Below are 27,275 nucleotides of genomic sequence, written 5' to 3' on the forward strand. Positions count from 1 at the left end.
CCTTTGTATTCATTCTTTCAGGGAAGTCAGATTTTAGCTTATAGCAGTCCAATCTGTGAAACAGTGTTAGTGGATGTCAAGCTAATTAAAATAATTTACAGTAATGAATAATGGATGGATACCAAGTGTTTACACTAATGAATGATGGATGGATACGAAGTGTTTAGGAACTAAGAACCAATAGACGGTCTGAACAAACTTGCAAAGGGGTGACTATAGTCATTGAACTGACTGCTTAACTTTTTAACCATATTAAAAGCCAATAAGCATTTAGATTTTAATCTAATTATCCCCAGTGCCCAGTGTATAAATGAAAGGCAAACCTGGTAAAACAAGAAATAAGATATAAGGCCACTGAATGGTTACACTTGGGAGCCCCAAAGGTTTAGATATTAAAGTGAAAATAGGTGAAAGCCAAGAGGGCAACCCTTATTTGAGCAAGATGTTTTGACTTCAGCGCTGCTGGTAATAATTCTGGGATTTTCAGTAGTGACTTTGACGTTTCTTTTATTCCCCGGATTAAGCTAAGGCTTTTTTTTTTAAAGTAAACTTCAGTGTTACCGAAGCTGAAGACTGATTCCCAGACGTGTTTTTGGGTTAAGATGGGGGCCTCGAAATTGGGCATTTGTGTGACAGTTTAAGCTAACGTCACCTCCGCCCTCTTTCGCAGGGTGTCCTCAAGTAGCTTGGCAGAGGGTATATGAAGAGGTCCACTAAATTTCATTAATCCTCTCAGAGTCTCCAGATTCCTGCTCTCTCCGTGACCTTTCAATAGACAGGCGGTAAGACGCGCCTGCAGTGAGTCTGGGCCGGCATCGCGTACTGGACGTAATTAACAAGCACAACCCGTAAGCCATCATTGCGAGGGTCAGGCGACAGCAGTGGGCGACGCACGAATTCGTCTTTCTTTAACCCTTCTCACAGAGTTCCACCCTCGCCGGAAGTGAAGCGATTCTCTTACGCCACTTCCGGTCCAGACGTCCGTCGATGGCGGGAGCGAGCCCGCCAGTGCGCGGCAACTTTGTTCCCGCCTCCTTGGCCCCGACACCACTCACCTTCGGCTTACTCAGAGCGTGATGTGCGTGCGCGTCCCCGGCCTTGCGTCTGGGCTGAGGGGAAAGGCCGAAAGAGCGAGGCGAGAAGGAGGGGTTGTGGAGGTTAGGGCCCAACCAGCAAGTTCTGTCGCCCGCCCTCCTCCTGACGAGGAGCGGAGAGGGAAGGGGAGGAGCAAGCCGGCCGGCCGCGCACACCAGGAGCCTCGTGGAGGGGGGGCGTCGGGGGAAGGGGAAGCTCCGCCACCTCTGTTCGCGGCGGTAGAAGAAGAAAGTCAGGACCCGTATCCACTGCCACAGACTCAGAAACGCCCCTCGCCCCCATCTCCCCGGAAACAGTCCCCCGCCCAGCCCCGCACACTCGCTTTCCCCAACCGTGAGCCGCAGCCCGGTCGCCCCCGTCTCGCCCCGCCCCGCCCCGCCGCCCGTCCCTCGGGCCGCAGAGTGCGCGAGGAGCTGGGCCGGGAGTTGTTGTCAGGCCTGGGCCACTTCCGAGGAGCCCGCCGTGTGTCGCCGCCACCACAGGACGACGTCGACGCGGAGGAGGCGGTGGCGGAGGCGTGTTGTTGTCTCGCCCCCTCCCCTCCCCTGAACTCGCACCCAACGTCAGGGCGCGATGGAGTGAAGCGAAGACGAAGGTGGTACTTCCGCGTTGCGCTGCCCGAGCCGAGAGCGCGGCCGAGGCCGCTCCCCCACCCCGGGGGCACTTGGAGGACTCCGGATTCCCCCGCGGGTCAGCGCCCGGCGCATCTGGTGTTTTTGCTGGCGAGGACAGAACGACGAGCACGGTCGGGAGCTCTGCCATCCGGATTCCTGCTTCTCTCAGGCCCGGAGGCCGCTGCATACCCCCACTGTGACCTGGAACCCGGGACCTGAGTCCCGACCCGGATTATCGTAGCGCGTCTCCCGTCCGGCCCGGAGCTCGGTGTCCCCCCGCCGCCGTCGCTGTTCCAGTTTCCAGCGAGGGAGATGGCCAGGATCTGACCCGGGAGGAGGCCGCACCCGCGCCGCGCTCTGCGGCGGGCTCTAGGCGATGCCGAGCAGCTCGGACACGGCGCTGGGGGGAGGCGGGGGCCTGAGCTGGGCGGAGAAGAAGTTGGAGGAACGCCGCAAGCGGAGGCGATTCCTGTCCCCTCAGCAGCCGCCGCTGCTGTTGCCGCTCCTGCAGCCGCAGCTCCTGCAACCGCCGCCGCCCCCGCCGCCTCTGCTCTTCCTGGCTGCTCCCGGCACGGCCGCCGCCGCAGCCGCCGCCGCCGCGGCCTCCTCCTCTTGCTTCAGCCCGGGCCCCCCTCTGGAGGTCAAGCGGCTGGCGAGAGGCAAGAGGCGCGCAGGAGGGCGGCAGAAGCGGCGCCGCGGGCCCCGCGCCGGGCAGGAGGCGGAGAAGCGTCGGGTCTTCTCGCTGCCCCAGCCGCAGCAGGACGGCGGTGGCGGTGCTAGTAGCGGCGGGGGTGTGACCCCGCTGGTGGAATACGAGGATGTGAGCTCCCAGTCCGAGCAGGGGCTGCTGCTGGGGGGGGCCAGCGCGGCAACGGCGGCGACGGCTGCCGGGGGAACGGGGGGCAGCGGCGGGAGTCCGGCCTCCTCCTCCGGCACACAGCGGCGCGCGGAGGGGTCAGAGCGTAGGCCTCGCCGGGACCGCCGGAGCAGCAGCGGCCGCAGCAAGGAGCGCCACCGCGAGCACCGGCGGCGGGACGGGCAGCGCGGCGGCAGCGAGGCCTCCAAGTCCCGCAGCCGCCACAGCGGCGAGGAGCGGGCAGAGGCGGCCAAGAGCGGCAGCAGCAGCAGCGGCGGTGGCCGCCGGAAGAGCGCGTCGGCCACGTCCGGCGGCGGCCGCAAGGACCGAGACGCGAAGGCCCACCGGAGCCGGACTAAGTCGTCCAAGGAGCCGCCTTCGGCCTACAAGGAGCCGCCCAAGGCCTACCGGGAGGACAAGACCGAGCCCAAGGCCTACAGGCGGCGGCAGCGGTCGCTGAGCCCTCTGGGAGGCCGGGACGACAGCCCGCTGTCCCACAGGGCCTCGCAGAGCCTGCGGAGCCGCAAGTCCCCCAGCCCGGCGGGAGGTGGCAGCAGCCCCTATTCTCGGCGGCCGCCGCGCTCTCCGAGCCCCTACAGCCGCCGCCGCTCGCCCAGCTACAGCCGCCACAGCTCCTACGAGCGCGGCGGCGACGTGTCCCCCAGCCCCTACAGCAGCAGCAGCTGGCGCCGCTCCCGGAGCCCGTACAGCCCCGTGGTCAGGTGAGTGTGCCGTCCGAGCGACGGCGTGTGGCCGCGCTGGCCAGATCCCAGGAGGCGGGGAAGGCGGTGAGTGGGCTTCGGAACCACTACGCCTTCGGACCGGACTAGAGAACCCAACTGCAGACGGGTTTTCGCGCGCCCGTGACACCTCTTAGGGCATTGGAGGGACAAAGCAACAGGTCCAACAGTTTCTCCTCGCTCTGGCAGGGACGGTTTAAGGAAGAGTTCAAAGTTTTAAACTTGTTTCGTTAATATACTAACAAGTTTTCTCTCAGCCGCTCTTTGCTTTTCCAGCACAATTACTTTGGGGAAAGCTAGAGGTTGTTTAATTTGTCATGACTTGGAAAGCTCTCTGAAGAGGTTTCATTGTTGGAGATTTAGGAATGGATTGCTGCTTAGGGATAAAATAGAATCAGAACCACGTGCTGTTGTCAGAGTTAGCAAATGTTTCAAATGATTAATACAGCTCTGGGAAAGGCAACCTTTTTGTAAAGTTTATTCTTTCAGTTTATGAAAAAGCTTATGTGGAAGCGTGTAGTTCTAAATTCTGAAGATAACCATTTTGTGACATTCTTGTGAGGAATAGTTTTTTACCTGATCTTTCAAAGTCGTAATTATAAAAATTAGAAAAAGATGACAAGATTGTAGTTTCTGTGTTGATTAGACAACAACCAGTTGCTAATGACTTTTTAAATGTAATCTAGTTGGTGTAGTCCAGTGTAACCAAGTGAATGGTTACCCTATTACACTATTTACTATTACTTTAAAATTAAGCAACGCTGTAAGTATCAGGACCTTTGTTCAGAAATCTTTAAAAGGTACAGTTTAATCGAGTGATATTGGAGTCTTTTATGTAGCTGTTGTGCCGTGTTGTATAATGCTATTCTCAAAAAAAAAAGTGTGTGCGCTTATGTAAACTTATCTGTTAAGCAAAGTGAATTAAAAATCACTTTTGAGTATTTTGCAGGTTCTTATGTTCCATAAGACATCTGGAAATTCTAGGCCTTTAGTATTTGAGGTATTATAAAATGATGTTTGCATTAATTGTTTTTTTCCTATTGGTCTTAGTTTTCAGTAATGTTATATGGATTCTGAGTACTTACAAGTACAAGTTATGGTTCAATATATGTACCTGTAAAGTTAGCAGATTTTTTTGAACTGTCAGCCTAGTAAGTTTGTAAAGATGGGATCATGTAGAGATCTGGGTGTGCACTTTAAACCAAAGCAGCTGTATAGTTCTCATCATTCTTACAGTGTTCAAGCACATTTAAAATGCTATTTGATGCCTTAAGCAAAGGCTATCAGCACTGAAAATTTCACCAAATTTATCCTTTGTATCTTGACTTTAAATTTACTTTTAAAGTATTTTAGGTTTGTGGGTTTTTTTTGCATTTGAATTTTTGACAACTGATTAGGTTAAGTTTCAGGACTTTAAGTAGCAATTTTTAGTGTATGATGCAGTTTTAAGAATGGATTTTGTGTTTATCAGGCTATGTAGTTGATGGATATTTATCAAGTTCCTTTATTATCTAATAGTGCTACATATCTTGTATATATATGTGTGTATAATATAATAGTGGTATGTTTGATTAAGAGTATTCATATTTAGAAAATATTTGTTGAGCATATGCATGCCAGATACTGTTCTAGGGACTGGAATATAGCAATGAAGAAATTCAAGGTCCTTGCCTTTGCGAAGCTTTTGTTCTAGAGGACCTCATTACTAGAGTCTTTTCACACTGTTTACATTGACCTCCAGTATTTCTATAGATTAGATTTGGAAGAAATTTTAGAATATCTCAGCCAACATTCCTGACAGCTGGCCATTTGGTGTGTGCCTACATACATCTAAAAGTGGGAAGATTACTTTAAGACAGGTTATTCCATTAGATTCCGGAAGTTCTAGTCCTGGTTTGCCCGGTATCTTAGCAAGACTCTTGGAGACTCAGTTTCCTAAGCTGTAATAGGGAAATAGTTGTTTCTGTGGATTATTTCAAGTAGTAATTGAAAATATGTGTTTTTTAAAGTAAAGAAATATTACAGACTATTGTAGAAAAGTTATGTCCAATTATTGAATAGCCTGAATTGCTTGAGTTCTTCATATTGAAACAGAAGTCAGCCTCCATGTAACTTACACTTACTGCTTCAAATTTAGTTCTTTGGAATGATAAGGAACAAACCTATATGCTACCTCTTTCAAATGTAAAGACAGTTGCATGTCTCGGGCAAAAAATTCAGTCTTCTTAAGGTATGGTTTTTAGATTTTTCACATTATATGTAGTTTGTCCTGCTTAAAATCAGGGGCCCAGAATTTACCGCTAAAATAGTTGATTAAGAAACTTAAGGTTTTTAAGTATAACAAACATATTGTTACTGTTAGGAACAATTAATTGAACTCACTTGTCCAGGTAAATGTAAAAAGTTTTATTTAGAATTTAGTAATTGTGTTAGGTGGCCCATGTTGTTTACTGAAGAGACAGCTGGATTGTGAGCTCCATACAGGCAACTACCCTTCCTTTTCTTGTTCACCATTTTATTCCTTGTGCTTAGCATATTATCTGGCACAGTAGGCACTTATTAATTGTTGAATGGGTAAATAAAGGGATGGAGTTTACTGAGCACATGAAATATTATTGTGGGCTTAGATTACATAAGTATTTAAAATGGACCACATATTGTGCTGTAGAAATAGCAATGTGATCTTTTTCCAGCCCACATGGAGCTTATATATCAGTGAATTGTCAGTGTAGACATTATTTAGGAAACACATGCACATTCAAAGTACAGTTGAAACCGTAGTATGAAGATATTTCTTGGTGGTAGTTTCCAGGATAAATTTCCTCCATTCTGTTGATCTCTACTTCACAACCTGCTCTTTGCCTTCCATTCCTCTGCTCCTGCTTTTCTTTTCATCAGTCCCTTCTTAGATTTACTTTTCCCCGTATAAAACCAATTTACCATACTTTGTTTACTACTTGATAGTTGAGATACGGAAAGTCACATAATTTTTCTGATTGGTCCTGTAGTGTGAGGTTGTACTGAAGAGAAGGGCTGTTAGGAAAGGAAAGTACTGATGACATTTGCGTTTGCTATGTGTCAGGCATTAGTAAATACTTCACATTCACCAAAACATGTGATAGTTTGAAATATTTCTATTGTTACAATGGGAAGTGGAAGCTTTAAAAAGTTAAGTGGTTTTGTTCCGAAGTCAGCTGGGATTCAAATCTTGGGCTGATTTTAAAGTGCATATTCTGATAATGCGGTATCAGACTTCTTCTGGGATGCAAGAGGGCTGACCCCCTTGGTAAAATGATTCATTTTCTAAAGTTCAACCCATTTGGGTATTTATGTATTTATTTTCCTGGCCTTCTTTGCAGCATTTTGAGAATTTTAAAAGCAAAACATTTTAAAGATTCTTTTAGCACATTGTCTTTATTAGTGTGTAGCTTAGAATGTGAGGCTACAAACATTTCCTGAATACATTAATTGCTCTTAGTTATTTTGCAGTGGGATATCTTGATCTGAAGTTACTCAAGTTAGAATAGTTAAAATCAGTACAATAAGTTGTTATATATAATTGGTTCTCTCTGAACTTGTGAAGTTCTGTTCCACCAAGAAGCACCAGAAGCTTCCATTATGGAGGCCCTGAGAATCTAAAGATGGTTGGACCCTAGATGTAAATAAGATTATTAGTATTCACTTAAAAATGATAGGAGGGAGAGCCTAGTAAACATAATGTTCTTCATGTAATTGTAGATTAATGATAACAACAACAACAATAAAAAATGATGGGGTAACTGTCATGGCTTATTTAGTGTTTTGTACTAAAAACTATATACATAAGATGAAGACATTCCAGTATGTTTATTTTAAAAAGCTCTTATTTTCATATAATGTTTCTGATTTGATATGTACTTAATAGAAATAAGTTATGGGTATTCTTAGCTGCATGCAATTCTTAAAATGCCTTTAAAAAGTGTCAAATATTTAGGGTGTTAGAATAAAGGCAGAAACATTCAGAAGATGGAAATTTAGATCATCTGTCTTAAGTCTCCAAACCTGTAATCACTCCTTTCATTCTCAAGATGGCCTTGTGTTTTGCCCTTTTTGTCATCAAACCTTACCTGACATTTACATCTAATCAGTCCTTATCACATTTTTGTTCTGACACTAATTATTATCCCCTTTTCATTTCCAGCTCCTTAGTTCAGGCCCTCTTTTCCTGTTACCATTCTTTTCTTCCCTGTTCATCCACTCTTTTCCTAATTCATTCTTTATCAGGAGAATTTTCCTGAAAGCTTAGTGAGATTATGTCACTTCTATTACATAGAACCAAGTCCAAACTTCCTAATGCATTGTTAGGTAATGCCTTTTATGATCTGGCCCCATTTAATCAGAGTTCTGTTTTAGAGGTACTTTTAATTGTCTGTATTTTTTACTGTTGCTGTTCTTTTTAGCATGAATTGTTCTTTTCTCTCTTCTCTGCCTCCAGCTTTTCATTCAAAACCCAGTTCAAATTCTGCCATCTTGAGATCTCTCTCCATCCATTAAGAAAAAGTTAATTCCTTTTCTTATATTCCTACAGCACTTTGCTTTTCTTTCTTACAGAGCTTTAAAAAATTGTTTAATATTCTAATTTATTTTGCTGGCTACATTTGTTTCTTCCTTACTAGATTGTAAGCTCCTAGAGGGCAAATTCCACAGTGTGTTTATTACTAGTTGAATTTAGGTAGAAGTTTTCTCCACAAATTCACACCAGATCAACTTTTGTACAGATTCCAGTTGTGTATCTAAACTTACTTGCTGTTTTGGTTCACATATACTCTAGGATGGTGAAAGTAGTTGTTTTGATTTATAAGCAGAAAATTTGAGAACCTCCCCCTTCTAGCTTCTACTTTACTGAAATGAGTCCAGGATGCTGGGAGTTACTCTAAGTGTGAACAGAATAAATTCAAACCTAGGGCTTATATTTGCGTTCTGTTGTACTGTTCAAGGTAAATGATGTTTTTCTTCGTGAAACATTTCTGAGCAGACTGTATATTAAGCTTTTAATTTCCGTCCAAAAAATGTAGCTTCTTCTGAAAAACCAGTTGAAATTAATGTTAATTATTCATATTTAAGATCATTTGAATATTTTATATATTTTTTCTATGCATAACATTTAAGTTTTTGTTGTTACTTTTGTTTTTGGTTGGCTTTGTCTCATATGTAGATATTTATAAACTTTAAAGTGGGTATTAGAAACAAAAATACCAAGGTAGAATCAGAAGTATTGTTTGCAGTGATTTTTGTTTCTTGAGTTTCCACACATCTTAATTGTGGGGGAGTCTAGTGTTCTTAACATATTTGGAAAATAAAATGATTGTAGACTAGAGGATAAAATCTAGGTTAAAAACTGGAGTTTATGTAAAATGGAAATGAAAAAGGTAGCAAGAGGAACTGAAAACCGAAAATAGTTAATGGACTGCCTGCCTCCCTACTTTTCTGTTTTTTCATTTTCAGTTGCATGAGGCACTTTCACTGAGCTATTTTATTGATACTCCAATGTAATTTATCTAACATTTAATTATTTTACTTATCTTACAGTCATTTCTTCTGATACTGCTCTTCATTATTTTTCATTGTTTACAAAGGTGATAGAGGCTCAGGTTAAAACATTTCAGTTAGCATAGAAAAATGTAAGAGATTAAAAGTCCCCTTGACTCCAACTACCTAAGATGATCACCCTTGATGTTTTGATGAACATTCTTGTAGACTTCTGTATGCATATATGCATAGGGACATAAGATTTTACATAAATGGGAATATACTACAATGCTGTTTTTACACTATACTCCATAGTATAATCTTTGTATTACCTCCTTGTATTCTGGTGTATGAATGTACTATAATTTGTTTGGCTAAGTCCATTTTGCTAGACTCTTGTTTTTTTATTTTGCTATACATGTATCTATTGCAGATTTTGTGCATTTGTTCCATTACTTCCTATAGATTGAATTTCCCAGAGGTAAAATTGTTGGGTGAAAAATGGCATCTGTCATATTGCCCTTCAGAAGGCTTTTTACCAGTTTATATTTCCCAGTAGCCTGTGGGTGTCCATTTCTTCAGTCCCACCATAACTTGGAGTTGTCAGTTATCCCACTGTTTTTTCATTTGCATTCCTATAATAACTAGTAAGGCTGCATTTGTTTTTATCCACTTTATGTTCTAATTTCTTGATTCATTTTTGTTTTTCTTACTAGTTTATAAGAGCTCTTTGTGTATTACAGCTAACTTTTCTGTGGCATTAGCAAGTACTTTTCATGAGTTCTCTTTTGTTTATGTAATAAGAAGTTTTTGATTTGTGTGTATGTGCAAGTGTTTTAAGTGGCAGTAGTTTTTCCCAGGCACCTAGTGCGAAAACTTTAGTAATATGTATCTCTTCTCCCTTTCCAGTTCTAATGAATTGCTTGTTCTATCTTGTCCTTCTTTGCGTGTCTTTAGCCCACTCTTACTTAGTTTAAAACTTATTAGCTTGTGGCCTTTTTGTAGGGTCTGCTTGCTTTTGGGCTTTTCCTCTTCTAGCTCCTGTTTTCTTCATTCAAGTTAATCTTAAAATACCACTTTAATTCTGTCATTTTTCTGTAAAACATATTTACAGAATCCAAGTCTTTAACTGGACATTTAAGTTTCTCCCTCAGATAATCCAAGAATACCTTTACTTCTTTTTCACTGTCTGTGTTGATCACATTTCAAACTGGACACTACTGATTTTAAATACATATAATCATAAGTCCCAATACCTTAGTTTATGCCCTTACCTCAATTGGTCAATATTACTTACCCAGTTTTCTAAACATAGTTCAGGTGTCATTTTATCTATGAAGCATTCATTAATTTTAACCAAAAGTTATTTCTCTTAATGCCTGTAGCAGTGAGATCACTTTTATGAATACTTTTTACATCCTGTCTTAATTAGAGTTGGCTTTTTGTATGTATATTAGACATATTTCATTCATTTTTTAAAAAACATAAATTTTATTGAGGCATAATTTATATATAGTTCACCAGCTTTATGTGTACAATTAAATGGGCTTTGACAAATAGATATACTTGTGTAACCACTACCACAGTCATGATAAGGAATATTTTCATTGCCCCTAAAAGTTCCATATACTCCTTTGCAGTCTGTCCTCTACTCTTCCTTACCTCTGGTTCTTGGCAGTCACTAATCTGCTTTCTGTCACAGTAGTTGTACCTTTCTTGAATTTCATATAAATGGAATTACATAGTCTAATCTTTGGTGTCTGTGTTCCATTTAGCATGCTTTTGAGATTCATTGATGTTGTTTCATGTTCAAGTGATTTGTTCCTTTTTATTGCTGAGTAATATTCCATTTATATATATATGCCATATTTGCTTATCTGTCTACCCAGTTAATGATGTTTGAATTGATTGCAACTTCTGGCTATTAGGAACAAAGCTTCTGTGAATATTTGTATGCAGGTCTTTTGTTTTTATTTCTTGTGAGTGAATTAGGAGTGGAATTGCTATGTTGTATCCTAAGTGAATGGGTGACCTTATAATAAAATGTCAGCCTGTTTTCCAAAATGGCTCTATCATTTTGCCTTCTGAGAGTAAGCAGTATCTAAGCATTCCAGTTGCTTTATATCCTCAGTAAGACTTCAGTTTTTGTCCATCTTGGATTTTGGACATTGTAGTGGATGTGTAGTGGTATATCATTTTGGTTTTATTACTTCCCAAAATAAATATTATTTCCCTAAATAAATATCTAATGAATGAAAGTGTTGAGCACCTTTCCATATGCTTATTTTCTCTTCATAACTTTTATTAAGTATCTTAAAATTTTTTGTCTGTATTCTTTATGACTCACATTGTCTTTATGGAGTTATAAGAGTTCTGTACAGATTCCAGATGCAAGCTGTTAATCAGATATGTGTTTTGCAATGTTTTTTTCTCAGTCTGTGGCTTACCTTTACTTAACAATAATTTCAAAGAGAAGTTTTAAATTTTGATGAGATGCAATATAGTGGGTTTTTCTTTTATGATTTGTACTTTTTGTGCTCCCAAAAAACTGCCTCAGTCACAAAGGTACTCACTCTCCTTGGTTTTATAATTAAATCTTTAGTTTATCACAAGTCTATCTTCATGTATAATATAATGTTACAAGAGCATGCTTCCATTTTCTTTTTTTGGGGGGGGCATCGGACATTTACATTTATTTTATTTTATTTATTTATTTTGGTATCATTAATCTACAATTACATGAGTGACATTATGGTTACTAGACTCCCCCCATCATCAAGTCCCTACCACATATCCCATTACAGTCACTGTCCATCAGCGTAGTAAGATGCTATAGAATAACTACTTGTCTTCTCTGTGTTGTACAGCCCTCCCCACGCACCCCTTTCCTGACATTTTGTCTGCTAATTGTAATGCCCCTTTTCCCCCCTTGTCTCTCCCTTCCCACCCATCATCCCCAGTCCCTTTCCCTTTGGTAACTGTTAGTCCATTCTTGGGTTCTGTGAGTCTGCTGCTGTTTTGTTCCTTCAGTTTTTCTTTTGTTCTCATACTTGACAGATGAGTGAAATCATTTGGTACTTGTCTCTCTCCACCTGGCTTATTTCACTGAGCATAATACCCTCTAGCTCCGTCCATGTCGTTGCATGGTAGGATTTGTTTTCTTCTTATGGCTGAATAATATTCCATTGTGTATATGTACCACATCTTCTTTATCCATTCATCTACTGATGGACACTTAGGTTGCTTCCATTTCTTGGCTATTGTACATAGTGCTGCGATGAACATAGGGTTGCATCTGTCTTTTTGAGACTGGGGAACTGCATTATTCAGGTAAATTCCTAGGAGTGGAATTCCTGGGTCAAATGGTATTTCTATTTTGAGTTTTTTGATTAACCTCCATACTGCTTTCCACAATGGTTGAACTAATTTACATTTCCACCAGCAGTGCAGGAGGGTTCCCCTTTCTCCACATACTCGCCAAAATTTATTGTTGTTTGTCTTTTGGATGGGGGTGACCCTTACTGGTGTGAGGTGATATCTCACTGTGGTTTTAATTTGCATTTCTCTGATGATTAGCGATGCATCTTTTCATGTGCCTGTTGGCCATCTGAATTTCTTCTTTGGAGAAGTGTCTGTTCAGATCCTCTGCCCATTTTTTAACTGGATTACTTGCTTTCTGTTTGTTGAGGTGTGTGAGCTCTTTATATACTTTGGATGTCAATCCTTTATTGGATCTGTCATTTATGAATATATTCTCCCATACTGGAGGATGCCTTTTTTGTTCAATTGGTGGTGTCTTTTGCTGTACAGAAGCTTTTCAGCTTGATATAGTCCTACTTGTTCATTTTTTCTTTTGTTTCCCTTGCCCAGGGAGATAAGTTCGTGAAGAAGTTGTACATGTTTATGTCCCAAGAGATTTTTGCCTATGTTTTTTTCTAAGAGTTTTATGGTTTCATGACTTCTATTCAGGTCTTTGATCCATTTCAAATTTATTTTTGTGTATGGGGTTAGACAATGATCCAGTTTCATTCTCTTACATGTAGCTGTCTGGTTTTGCCAACACCAGTTGTTGAAGAGGCTATCATTTCCCCATTGTATGTCCATGTCTCCATTATCGTATATTGATTGACCATATATGATTGGGTTAATATCTGAACTCTCTATATTGTTCCACTGGTCTGTGGGTCTGTTACTGTGCCAGTACCAAATTATCTTGATTACTGTGGCTTTGTAGTAGAGCTTGAAGTTGGGGAGCGAGATTCCCCCCACTTTATTCTTCCTTCTCAGGATTGCTTTGGCTATTTGGGGTCTTTGGTGGTTCCATATAAATTTTAAAACTATTTGTTCCAGTTCATTGAAGAATGCTGTTGGCATTTTGATAGGAATTGCATTAAGTCTGTGTATTGCTTTGGGCAGGATTGCCATTTTGACAATATTAATTCTGCCTAGCCAAGAGCATGGGATGTGTTTCCATTTGTTAGTATCCTCTTTGATTTCTCTTAAGAGTGTCTTGTAGTTTTCAAGGGTATAGGTCTTTCATTTCCTTGGTAGGTTTATTCCTAGATATTTTATTCTTTTTGATGCAATTGTGAATGGAATTGTTTTCCTGATTTCTCTTTCTGCTAGTTCATTGTTAGTGTATAGGAAAGCAAAAGATTTCTGTGTGTTAATTTTGTATCCTGCAACTTTGCTGAATTCTGATATTAGTTCTAGTAGTTTTGGAGTGGAATCTTCAGGGATTTTTATGTACAATATCATGTCATCTGCAAATAGTGACAGTTTGACTTCTTCTTTACCAGTCTGGATGCCTTGTATTTCTTTGTTTTGTCTGATTGCCAGGGCTAGGACCTCCAGTACTATGTTGAATAACAGTGGGGAGAGTGGGCATCCCTGTCTTGTTCCCAGTCTTAAAGGAAAGGCTTTCAGCTTCTCGCTGTTAAGTATGATGTTGGCTGTGAGTTTGTCGTATATGGCCTTTATTATGTTGAGATACTTTCCCTCTATACCCATTTTGTTGAGAGTTTTTATCATGAATGGATGTTGAATTTTGTTGAATGCTTTTTCAGCATCTATGGAGATGATCATATGGTTTTGTCCTTTTTGTTGATGTGGTGGATGATGTTGATGGGTTTTCGAATGTTGTACCATCCTTGCATCCCTGGGATGAATCCCACATGGTCATGGCGTATGATCCTCTTGATGTATTTTTGAATTCGGTTTGCTAATATTTTGTTGAGTATTTTTGCATCTACGTTCATCAGGGATATTGGTCTGTGATTTTCTTTTTTGGTGGGGTTTTTGCCTGGTTTTGGTATTAGAGTGATGCTGGCTTCATAGAATGAGTTTGTATGTATTCCCTCCTCTTCTATTTTTTGGAAAACTTTAAGGAGAATGAGTATTATGTCTTCTCTATGTCTGATAAAATTCAGTGTAAATCCATCTGGCCCTGGGAGTTTTGATCTTGGGTAGTCTTTTGATTACCAATTCAATTTCCTTGCTGGTAATTGGTCTGTTTAGATTTTGTGTTTCTTTGGTCAGTCTTGGAAGGTTGTAGTTTTCTAGAAAGTTGTCCATTACTCCTAGGTTTTCCAGCTTGGTAGCATGTAGTTTTTTGTAGTATTCTCTGATAATTCTTTGTGTTTCTGTAGGGTCTGCATGATTTTTCCTTTCTCGTTTCTGATTCTGCTGATGTGTGTTCTCTTTTTCTCTTAATAAGTCTTGCTAGGGGCTTAACTATTTTGTTTATTTTCTCAGAGAACCAGCTCTTGGTTTCATTGATTTTTTCTGTTGTTTTATTCTTCTGACTTTTATTTATTTCTTCTCTGATCTTTATTATGTCCCTCCTTCTGCTGACTTTGGGCCTCATTTGTTCTTCTTTTTCCAGTCTCAATAATTGTGATAGACTATTCTTTTGGGATTGTTCTTCCTTAAATAGGCCTGGATTGCTATATACTTTGCTCTTAGAATGCTTTTGCTGCATTCCACAGAAGTTGGGGCTTTGTTGCTGTTGTTGTCATTTGTCTCCATATATTGCTTGATCTCTATTTTAATTTGGTCATTGATCCATTGATTATTTAGGAGCATGTTGTTAAGCCTCCATGTGTTTGTGAGTGTTTTTGTTTTCTTTGTACAGTTTATTTCTAGTTTTATACCTTTGTCGTCTAAGAAGCTGATTGGTAGAATTTCAATCTTTTTGAATTTACTGAGGCTCTTTTTGTGGCCTAGTATGTGGTCTATTCTGGAGAATGTTCCATGTGCACTTGAGAAGAATGTGTATCCTGCTGCTTTTGTGTAGAGTTCTGTAGATGTCTATTAGGTCCATCTGTTCTGGTGTGTTTTTCAGTGCCTCTGTGTCCTTACTTATTTTCTGTCTGGTGGATCTGTCCTTTGGAGTGAATGTTGTGTTGAAGTCTCCTAAAATGAATCCATTGCATTCTATTTCCTCCTTTAATTCTGTCAGTATTGGTTTCACATATGTTGTTGCTCCAGTGTTGGGTGCATATTTATTTATAATGATTATATCCTCTTGTTGGACTGACCCCTTTATCATTATGTAATGTCCTTCTTTGTCTCTTGTGACTTTCTTTGTTTTGAAGTCTATTTTGTCTTATACTAGTACTGCAACACCTGCTTTTTTCTCCCTATTGTTTGCATGAAATATCCTTTTCTATCCCTTGACTTTTAGTTGTGCATGTCTTTGGGTTTGAGGTGAGTCTCTTGTAAGCAGCATATAGATGGGTCTTGCTTTTTTATCCAATCAGTGACTCTGTGTCTTTTGATTTGTGCATTCAGGCCATTTACATTTAGGGTGATTAGCGATAGGTATGTACTTATTGCCATTGCAGACTTCAGATTCGTGGTTACCAAAGGTTTAAGGTTATCTTCCTTACTGTTTAAGAGTCTAACTTAACTCACTGAATATGCTGTTACAGATGCAATCTAAAGGTTCTTTTCTTTTTCTCCTCCTTTTTCTACCTCCTCCATTCTTTATATGTTAGGTATCATATTCTGTACTCTTTGTCTATCTGTTGATTGACTTTGGGGATAGTTAATTTAATTTTGTATTTGCTTTGTAATTAGCTGTTCTACTTTCTTTACTGTGGTTTTATTGCTTCTGTTGGCAGCTATTAAACTTTAGGAACACTTCCATCTATAGCAGTCCCTCAAAACTAGACTGTAGAGATTGTTTGTATGGAAGTAAATTCTCTCAGCTTTTGCTCACCTGGAAATTGTTCAATCCCTCCTTCAAATTTAAATGATAATCTGGCTGCATTAAGTAATCTTGGTTCCAGGCCCTTCTGCTTCATTGCATTAAATATATTGTGCCACTCCCTTCTGGCTGTAAGGTTTCTGCTGAGAAGTCTGATGTTAGCCTGATAAGCTTTCCTTTGTATGTGATCTTATTTCTCTCTCTGGCTGCTTTTAATAGTCTGTCCTTAACCTTAATCTGCCATTTTAGTTACTATATGTCTTGGTGTTGTCTGCCTTGGGTCCCTTGTATTGGGAGATCTGTGCATCTTCATGGTCTGAGGTACTATCTCCTTCCCCAGATTGTGGAAGTTTTCAACAATTATCTCCTCAAAGACACTTTCTATCCCTTTCTCTCTTTTTCTTCTGGTACCCCTATAATGCGAATATTGTTCCGTTTGGATTGGTCACACTGTTCTCTCAATATTCTTTCATTTTTAGAGATACTTTCTTCTCTCTCTGTGCCTCAGCTTTGTATTTCTCTTCTCTAGTTTCTATTTCATTTATTGTCTCCTCCACTGTATCCAATCTGCTTTTAATTTCTTCCATTGTGCTCTTCAACGATTGGATCTCCAACTGGAATTCATTCCTGAGTTCTTGAATATCTTTCTGTACCTCCATTAGCATGTTAGTGATTTTATTTTGAACTCCCTTTCAGGAAGAGTCATGAGGTCCATGTCATCTTTCTCAAGAGTTATATCAATTTTACTCTGAACCAGGTACCTTTGGCATTTCACATTTGTATATGGTGCCCTTTAGTGTCCAGAAGCTCTACTCTGGAGCTGCTCAGCCCCTGAAGCAATGTCAGGGTTCTCAGGGGAGTGGTATTTTTGCATGTGGGGAGGAAAGAGCTGTTTCCTGCTTCCTGGCCCCTATGCCTGTCTGCACTCGCTGAACCAGTTGTCCGAGCACACAGGCATAAGCCTCTATGCTTTGTGTTTGCAGTTGCTATAGACAGATCTTCCCTCTGGCTGGCCTAACACCAGGGTAGGGTTTGTCGGTTTGCGAGCCAGGTGGGGCTGGGTGGGAGAAAGGTGCAGTAGGCTGCCTATCATGGAGGGGGTCCTGGAGCTGTGTAGCCAGCCAGGGAGCTGGAGCACCTGGAAATCGTGAAAGCTCCCAACCTGCCCGGCAGAGTGCACCTGGACAATTTTGTCTACCTGTCCTTTCTCCTGAGCAGTAAGCTCTGTGCAATCCTTGCCCCTTTAGCAGCCCTCCTGCTAAGGGCTTCTTTATTAGGAAGTCTCTCAGACTGCCCTCCCTTCTTTTGTCCCAGAGTAGCCAGATATGGATCCCTGCTTTCCACAAGTGGTCGGAATCTCAGTCTCTCCAGGAATTCTGCCTGTCTTAGCTTTCCAATCCCCCAATCATGAGAGTATCATGAAAGCACCACAAAATGTCAGTTTGTGCTCCCAGAACAGATCTCTCCGGAGTTAGGTATTCAGCAGTCCCAGGCCTCCACTCCTTCCCTGCACCGTTTCTCTTCCTCCAGCCAGTGAGCTGGGGTTGGGGAGGGGCTTGGGTCCCGTTGGGCCACAGCTTTGGTATGTTACCCTGTCTCATGAGGTCTGCTCTTTTCTCCAGGTGTGTGCAGTCTGGTGCAGTCCTCCTTCCTTGTGCTCTTTAAGGATCAGTTGTATTAATTATATTTTCGTATTATATGTGGTTTTAGGAGGAAGCCTCTGTCTCATGTCTCACACCTCCATTTTTTCAAGAGTTTTTTAGTTTTTGCTCTTACATACTGTCTTTGATATATTTTGAGTTAGTTTTTGTGTATGGTGAGAGAAAGGGGTCCAAATCCATTCTTTTGGGTGGAAACCCAGTTGTCCCAGCACCATGTAATAAAGGCTTTTCTTTCTCTACTGAATTGTATTCACATCCTTGTTAAAAACCCACTAACTGTAAATGTGAGGGTTTATTTATGGTCTGTCAGTTCTATTCCATTGATTCACTGTTCTTTTTGATGCCAGTACCACAGCCTTGATTATTCTGGTTCTGCAGTAATTTTTGAAATTGTAAAGTGTAAGTCCTCCAACTTTGTACTTTTAGATTGCTTTTGTTTTGTTTTGTTTTTTTTGTGGTGGGGTGGGGATGCTTTGCATTTCCACATGAATTTAGGATTAGCTTGCCAATTTGTGTGAAAAAGATAGCTTGGATTTTCATAGGGTTTGCATTGAATCTGGAAATCAATTTGAGGGTATTGCCGTTTTAAGAATGTTAAGTCATCAAATACATGAACAAGGAATGTCTTTCTATTTTCAATTAAATCTTGTACTTTTGTTATTGTTAAATTTATTCCTAGGTATTCTTTTTAAGGCTATTGTTATGAGAATTGTTTTTGTAGTTACATTTTTTTGTTCACTGCTATTGTATAGAATTACAATAGATTTTTTTGATACTCATCTTGTATCCTCCCATCTTACTTGTTTGTTCTCATAGTTTTATAGTGTATTCCTTAGGATTTTCTGTAAGATCATGTCATCTGCAAGTAGGGATAGTTTTACTTCTTTTATTTCCCCCAATTTGGGTTCCATTTATGTATGTAGGTATGCATTTATTTTTGCCTGATTGAATGCGTAGGATCTCAAGTACAATGTTGATTAGGATTGGTAAATTGGACTTCTTGTCTTGTTCCTGATCTTATAGGGAAAACTTTAGTTTTTCTCCACAAAATGATGTTAACTGTGAATTTCTCATAAATTCCCAGTTTTATTTTTTTATTAAAATTGTTTCCCTAGTCTAATTTTGGGTTTTAAAAAAGAATTCTGGGTGCTTTGGTTGACTGTTAATACATGAACCTGTGGAATTATGCATTGCTGTTCCAGGGGCTAGGAAAAGAGGAAATCTCCTATTTTGTATTATGTGTGTAATCACTGCGCACATTGGTTTCCTCATACACCATGCCTGAAGAAACATTTGAAATATGTTTCATTACAAAAAATATATGCATTAATGTTGATAATATATTTTTTATCTCATTAGTGTTTAAGCACTCAATTTTCTAAATTTAATTTTTTGAAGTTAAGTAATTGGCATACTGGGGTAAGAATAAATCTATTTCATTTTTATTAAAGTGACAGTGGTTTTCATACAATAAATTTTGGTTTATAATAATTTCTGGTGGTTTACATCTTTATACTTTTTTGTATTCAGTTTTCTATAGTGATACTGTATTTTTTTTTTAACTTATGCTTTCTTTGTATTTGAAATTCTCACATGAAATGCTTGTATGGAAGCATACAGAGCAAGATGTGAAAGCTACTGTTTATGTCCTTTTCATTCCTATTTTCTTCGAAGTATATAATCCTGTAAGTAGATTGGTATACATCCTTCTCTTGTGTGTATTTACATACAAATATATGTATGTACAGATATAGAGAAGGTTACTATGCCATAAATGTTGTTTTTTGCATGCTTTTGTTGTTTAAAGTATGATTTGAAAGTTCTTCCAAATGACTACGTAGAATTCCACAATGAAATTTTTATCAAGCTTTATTTAAATGTCAACTGTTGGGCACTAAGCTCTTTTCATTTTTTCTCTATCACAAACAACCCTTTAAATGATGTCTGTGCAATAACTTTTTGAAACATGGGAATGTTTTTGTAGGATATTGTTCTTACAACTAAACTTGCAGATCAAAAGAATTTATAGGTACTACCAAACTGCTTTTTAAAAAGGCTTAACAATTTTATATTTCCTGATTAATTTATGTGAATAACGATTTTTCTCTGCATTCTCATGAATAATTGATATTTTCAGAATTTCTTTTTTTTGCCATTCTGATGGATACAAATTTATTACCATTTTATTTTGCCTCTTCTGGTTACTAGTGAGAAGGGAGTGTTTAAATTTCTTTACTGGCCATTTGAATTTCTTCTGTGCCTGTATTATTTCTTCTAACAAGAAAACCCTCTAGTTGTTAAAAATAAGGAGTGATTGTAGTTTATATTAGAAAAATTAATATTACTCATTAAATCTCTATGAGATGATGAATGTAAAATGTTTGGTGGTTAATAAAAATTGTAAATTCATCTCAGTGTTGATATGAAGAAGCTAATTAAGTGTTACTCTGTTTCGTAGATCTTTGTAGTTTAAGTAGAATTTTATCACTGGACCTATGCCCATTAGTTAACCAGCTGGACTATCAGTTGTGCAAAGCACTCTGCTAGTATTTGCAGGCATTCAGAGAAGTAGATAACCTGTTGTTTGCTGTTTTATGCATCAATTCAGTAAATACCTTTTGATTGTTATTATATTCCAGACATGGTTTTAGGCACTGGGAATAGAGTGATTAAGACAGTGGTGGAGGAGAGGATTATACATATGCTAATTTCTTTCTGATAAGAGAAAGCCACACTGTGGAGTTGATAATTCAGTGGAGACATGAAAAAACCAGCATCCGAGGAAGAGAAAATAGCATGTGCTAAGGTAATCAAGTTAGGAAGAAGTGTGACCTTTGGAAGAATCACAAAAGAGGCTGGTGTGGCAGGAGCCTAATGAGTGAAAAAAGGTGTAATAAAGATGACAGGCAGTTTTTTGGTCTTGTGATCACAGTAACGATTTTAATTTTTATTCTAAATTCAGTGAGGAGCCATTGGAGAATTTTAGGCAAAGGTATGACATAATCCAATTTATGGTTTTAAAAGATAAAGACATAAAATACAAGATAATATGTGAAAAGTGCTATGTGAATTCAGCAAATGGGGAGTTTACAGAGTAGATGGGTCTTTAGCTAGACCTGTAAAGACAGGTAATAATTAAATAATTGGAGAGGAAGGATGTAGTATGGTGGTGTAGCAATAAATAGTGCCTGGCTCTGAATTGGAAGACTTGGTCTTGAGTATTGACTCTAACTCTTCATAACTCCTGGCCTCTAAATAAATTTCTTAACCCTCTTTGTCTTAGTTCCCTCATTTGCTTTCTTTATATTTTGGTTGCTATGAAGAACAAGTCAAATGAAAAATGCTTATAGAAGTGTTTTGTAAACTGTAGGTTCAATATAGTATGTTTGAATATTTAGTGAAAGATTACCATCTGTGTGATATCAATAGTGCTAAGGGTTGCAGAATGAGACAAAAATGAATTGAACCTCATTTCTGCTTCTTAAAGAATTTATAGTCCAGGCAATGTGGTAAATATCTAATACACAAAGTTAAGACTGAAAGATAATAAGGACGCAGGCAAAGTGCTTTGGGGGCTCCAAGAAAGGAGAGCTTGCTTCTTTCTTGGAATTGGTTGTAGAATCTTAAAGTAGACCTTGAAAGATAGATAGGACTTCAATATAAGATGGAGGGGAAAAGATTATTCTCAGAAGGTGAATCTGTAAAGTAAAGGCATGGATGGAAGCCTTAAGCAAACTCATAACTTGACAAGGATAGGTAGCTTAGGACCAGACAGATCATTCAGCCCCTTAATACTGGGCTAAGGAAGATAAATTCTGTTTGGTAGGGATGCTATCAGCCATGTACTTAATTCTGCAAATATTTACTGAGCATCTGCCATTGCCAGGTTTGTACTAGTCAGGGCTCTGAAGATACAATGATCTGTTTAGTTGGGGAAGATAGATTATTTAATTATTATTCTAATGGGATATGAACAAAATGTGGTAGGACCATAGGACAAGGAACAATCTCCAGCTGCTTCACATAATAAGGGAATGCTTTCTAGAGGTGTGATACATTGTGCTCTGATATGAAGTATCCCTTGTTTAGCAGATAAAAGTGGTTGAAGAGAGGAATGTGAGATAAATAATATAGGCCCAGCACTTTATGTTTTGGGGATAGCTGGACAGAGTCTTTGTATGTGGTGCAAGATTGTGAACAGTTTTGGTAGAATGTTGACTTAAAGTTTCTGGTGGCAGTATGAGAGTAAATTGGAAAGGATAAGATTTGAGGTGGGGAACCTTGTACAGTCTGTTGTGAGAGATAATGGAGAACCTATGTGAAATAATAGCTATGAGGATAATGAGCCTAGAAAATGAGATATACTTCAGATGTAGAATTGTCCAAACTTGGTAATCAGTTGGATATGGGAGAAGGGAGAAAAGGGGACTGTGTGGAATATTTCAGTGAGAATAATGGTTTGGGGAATATATTATGGAAGGATTAGAATTTGGCTATAATTGAAAGGAGAGATGATAGAATATCAAGTAACCATCATTTGCTTTTTTTCTTGTCTCTTTTTAAAGATTTTGAGTTACTTATTCCATAAGAGGAAATAGCAAAATGGACACCAAAGGGTTGAAGTCACAAGTAATGAAGTAGCCATAGAGAAGCCTAGCATAGTGTATCTCAAACTTTAATATGGATTTTGTTAAAATGCAGATTCTGAATAAGAAGGCCTGGGCTGAGACCCTAGGTACAGCATTTCTGACAGGCTCATGCTGCTGCTTTGTGGACTATATATATATATATTTTTTGTGTGTGTTAGGAGGCGAAGAGAGCTAACAAATTTTTTTTTTGAGAGGGCATCTCTCATATTTATTAATCAAATGGTTGTTAACAACAATAAAATTCAGTAGAGGGGGGTCAATGCTCAATGTACAATCATTACTCCATCTCAAGCCTAATTCTCGTCAGTCTCCAATCTTCTGAAGCATAACGAACAAGTTTTTACATGGTGAACGAATTCTTACATAGTGAATAAATTCTTACATGGTAAACAGTACAAGAGCATTCATCACAGAAACTTTCGGTTTTGATCACGCGTTATGAACTATAAACAATCAGGTCAAATATGAATATTCGTTTGATTTTTATACTTGATTTATATGTGGATCCCACATTTCTCCCTTTATTATTATTATTATTTTTATTTTTAATAAAATGCTGAAGTGGTAGGTAGATGCAAGATAAAGGTAGAAAACATAGTTTAGTGCTGTAAGAGGGCAAATGTAGATGATCAGGTGTGTGCCTATGGACTAAGTATTAATCCAAGCTAGACAAGGGCAGCAAAACATCCACGGATGCAGAAGATTTCTCTCAAAGCAGGGGGGATAAGGTTCTGAGCCTCACCTCTGTTGATCCCCAATTTCTCACCTGATGGCCCCCCTGCGACTGTGCCTGTCTTAGGTTGTTCCTCCCTTGAGGAATCTTACCCGTCTCTGGCTAACCAGTCATCTTCCGGGGCCATACAGGGAAATGTAAAGTTGGTGAGAGAGAAGCCATATTGTTTGAAAAGGTTAGTTTTTTACTTCTTTGCAGATTTATGCCCTGTGGCTTCTATGCCCAGCACTTGTCTCGAGGTATCTTTACCACCTGGAGGAATTATGATACTCGGTAAATTCGATATGAGGCACGAATTCTATTTAAGGGTTGTAATTAGGAAGGAAGAAGAAAAGCTATAGAGGTAGCATATGGAAGAAAACATGGGAGGATTGATTATTTCTTTGACATATCTTCTTGTACAGTACCTTAAGCATGTATAGGTTTTAAACTACTAACTAATTTGCACACACATATTAACATAATAGGAATACGGTGACATAAACATAGCAAATCTATAATTACCATCCATTTCCAGTGAAGCCAAGAAAACCATTTAGGCACCCTAGGCATTTGTGAAAATTTGTCTATAATATGATGGATATTGTACAACTGTACTTGAACAGTCTGAGAAAAATCAGACAGATTAAAGCAGCCCATTTCTGGGATCTGTTCACATCCCATATGTTCTTTTAACCGTAGATAGTCTATAGTCATGAGATTTTGGAGTGCTACCACTTGCACCCCTCCCACCTCCTGGTGAGTTCCAACAGTACAGATCTGGTCAAATTCATTGTCTCACTGTATGCACATACCAGCCTAGACATCTCCCTCCTCATTCCAATGACAAGTCCAGGAAATGGTGGGGTGGACGCAGCCACAACCGCAGCGTCACCCAGATCCCTGTGGAGGCTTTTTGATGCTCATCCCCCGGCACGAGTCCTGCAGAGAGTGCTGATGCCGGAAGCTCCTCCTCATATCGTATCTGAGTTCATTTTCTGGGTATCTGAGCTAGGCCTTGATCTTCTGCATGGAAACAAACAGACCCTTTGCCCACCCTTTGACATGCCCTCTATACCACTGTGCAGAACTCATTGGAGGTCAGCACACAGGGACTGCTTTTTTTTTTTTTTTTTTATTAAGAGAAAGGAATATTATCAGAAAAGAGTACCTCCCTAGCTGATCATCTGACACCCTTTAAGTGATCAACACTAAGGATATTTAAAGCATGCGTTGATCTTTGATTTACCAATAGTTTTATCCTATCAAGGAGTAATCCCTCTTTTCTTTCTTTCTTTTTTTTTAATCTTTAATCTACACATACATGAAGAGTACTATGTTTACTATGCTCTCCCCTATATCAGGTCCCCCCTAACAACCACTTTACGGTTACTGTCCATCAGCTTAGCAAAATGTTGTAGAGTCACTACTTGTCCTCTCTGTGTTGTGCAGCCCACCCTCCCCTTTCTCCCCCCCATGCATGCTAATATTAATACCCCCCTTCTTCTCCCCCCCCCTTATCCCTCTCTGCCCACCCATCCTCCCCAGTTCCTTTCCCTTTGGTACCTGTTAGTCCATTTTTGGGTTCTGTAATTCCGCTGCTGTTTTGTTCCTTCAGTTTTTCCTTTGTTCCTATACTCCTCATATGAGTGAAATCATTTGGTATTTCTCTTTCTCCACTTGGCTTATTTCACTGAGCATAATACTCTCTAGCTCCATCCATGTTGCTGCAAATGGTTGGATTTTTCCACTTCTTATGGCTGAGTAGTATTCCATTGTGTATATGTACCACATCTTCTTTATCCATTCATCTACCGATGGACATTTAGGTTGCTTCCACTTCTTGGCTATTGTAAATAGTGCTGCGATAAACATAGGGGTGCATCTGTCTTTCTCAAACTTGATTGCTGCGTTCTTAGGGTAAATTCCTAGGAGTGGAGTTCTTGGGTCAAATGGTAGGTCTGTTTTGAGCATTTTGATGAACCTCCAAACTGCTTTCCACAATGGTTGAACTAATTTACATTCCCACCAGCAGTGTAGGAGGGTTCCCCTTTCTCCACAGCCTCGCCAACATTTGTTGTTGTTTGTCTTTTGGATGGCAGCTATCCTTACTGGTGTGAGGTGATACCTCATTGTAGTTTTAATTTGCATTTCTCTGATAATTAGCGATGTGGAGCATCTTTTCATGTGTCTGTTGGCCATCTGTATTTCTTTTTTAGAGAACTGTCTGTTCAGTTCCTCTGCCCATTTTTTAATTGGGTTATTTGTTTTTTGTTTGTTGAGACGGTGAGCTCTTTATATATTCTGGACGTCAAGCCTTTATCGGATCTGTCATTTTCAAATATATTCTCCCATACTGTAGGGTTCCTTTTTGTTCTATTGATGGTGTCTTTTGCTGTACAGAAGCTTTTCAGCTTAATGTAGTCCCACTTGCTCATTTTTGCTGTTGTTTTCCTTGCCCGGGGAGATATGTTCAAGAAGAGGTCACTCATGTTTATGTCTAAGAGGTTTTTGCCTATGTTTTTTTCCAAGAGTTTAATGGTTTCATGACTTACATTCAGGTCTTTGATCCATTTTGAGTTTACCTTTGTATATGGGGTTAGACAGTGGTCCAGTTTCATTCTCCTACATGTAGCTGTCCAGTTTTGCCAGCACCATCTGTTGAAGAGACTGTCATTTTGCCATTGTATGTCCATGGCTCCTTTATCAAATATTAATTGACCATATATGTTTGGGTTGATTTCTGGAGTCTCTAATCTGTTCCACTGGTCTGTGGCTCTGTTCTTGTGCCAGTACCAAATTGTCTTGATTACTGTGGCTTTGTAGTAGAGCTTGAAGTTGGGGAGTGAGATCCCCCCTACTTTATTCTTCTTTCTCAGGATTTCTTTGGCTATTCGGGGTCTTTGGTGTTTCCATATGAATTTTTGAATTATTTGTTCCAATTCATTGAAGAATGTTGCTGGTAGTTTGAGAGGGATTGCATCAAATCTGTATATTGCTTTGGGCAGGATGGCCATTTTGACGATATTAATTCTTCCTAGCCATGAGCATGGGACGAGTTTCCATTTATTAGTGTCCCCTTTAATTTCTCTTAAGAGTGACTTGTAGTGTTCAGAATATAAGTCTTTCACTTCTTTGGTTAGGTTTATTCCTAGGTATTTTATTCTTTTTGATGCAATGGTGAATGGAATTGTTTTCCTGATTTCTTTCTATTGATTCATTGTTAGTGTATAGGAAAGCTACAGATTTCTGTGTGTTAATTTTGTATCCTGCAACTTTTCTGTATTCTGATATCAGTTCTAGTAGTTTTGGAGTGGAGTCTTTAGGGTTTTTTATGTACAGTATCATATCATCTGCAAATAGTGACAGTTTAACTTCTTCTTTACCAGTCTGGATGCCTTGTATTTCTTTGTTTTGTCTGATTACCATGGCTAGGACCTACAGTACTATGTTAAATAACAGTGGGGAGAGTGGGCATCCCTGTCTGGTACCCGATCTCAGAGGAAATGCTTTCAGCTTCTTGCTGTTCAGTATAATGCTGGCTGTGGGTTTATCATATATGGCCTTTATTATGTTGAGGTACTTGCCCTCTATTCCCATTTTGCTGAGAGTTTTTATCATGAATGGATGTTGAATTTTGTCAAATGCTTTTTCAGCATCTATGGAGATGATCATGTGGTTTTTGTCTTTCTTTTTGTTGATGTGGTGGATGATGTTGATGGATTTTCGAATGTTGTACCATCCTTGCATCCTTGGGATGAATTGCACTTGGTCATGGTGTATGATCCTCTTGATGTATTTTTGAATTCTGTTTGCTAATATTTTATTGAGTATTTTTGCATCTACATTCTTCAGGGATATTGGTTTGTAATTTTCTTTTTTGGTGGGGTCTTTGCCTGGTTTTTGTATTAGGGTGATGTTGGCTTCATAGAATGAGTTTGGCAGTAGTCCCTCTTCTATTTTTTTGAAACACTTTAAGGAGAATGGGTATTATGTCTTCTCTGTGTGTCTGATAAAATTCCGAGGTAAATCCGTCCGGCCCCGGGGTTTTGTTCTTGGGTAGTTTTTTGATTAGCGTTTCAATTTCTTTGCTCGTAATTGGTTTGTTTAACTTTTGTGTTTCTTCCTTGGTCAGTCTTGGGAGGTTGTATTTTTCTAGGAAGCTGTCCATTTCTTCTAGGTTTTCCAGCTTGTTGGCATATAGGTTTTCATAGTAGTCTTTAATAATTC

The 27,275-nt window shown here is 39.7% G+C and overlaps 1 protein-coding gene across 4 annotated transcripts in view; it reads left to right on the top strand.

Moving 5' to 3' along the window:
* Positions 1-1,453: 1,453 nt before the first annotated feature.
* Positions 1,454-27,275, top strand: part of CDK13 (cyclin dependent kinase 13) — a 138,420-nt gene continuing 112,598 nt past the window's right edge. The window contains exon 1 of one of the 4 annotated variants that reach the window (XM_037010888.2): positions 1,454-3,287. In XM_037010888.2, the coding sequence (XP_036866783.2) occupies positions 2,086-3,287 (1,202 nt within the window). In that variant the 5' untranslated portion in view covers positions 1,454-2,085. The remainder of the gene's footprint in view (positions 3,288-27,275) is intronic. The other 3 variants (XM_037010890.2, XM_037010889.2, XM_037010891.2) reach the window with 3 other exon arrangements.

Source organism: Manis javanica, chromosome 6 (assembly GCF_040802235.1).
Source record: "Manis javanica isolate MJ-LG chromosome 6, MJ_LKY, whole genome shotgun sequence".
In the NCBI taxonomy this organism is placed as follows: domain Eukaryota; kingdom Metazoa; phylum Chordata; class Mammalia; order Pholidota; family Manidae; genus Manis; species Manis javanica.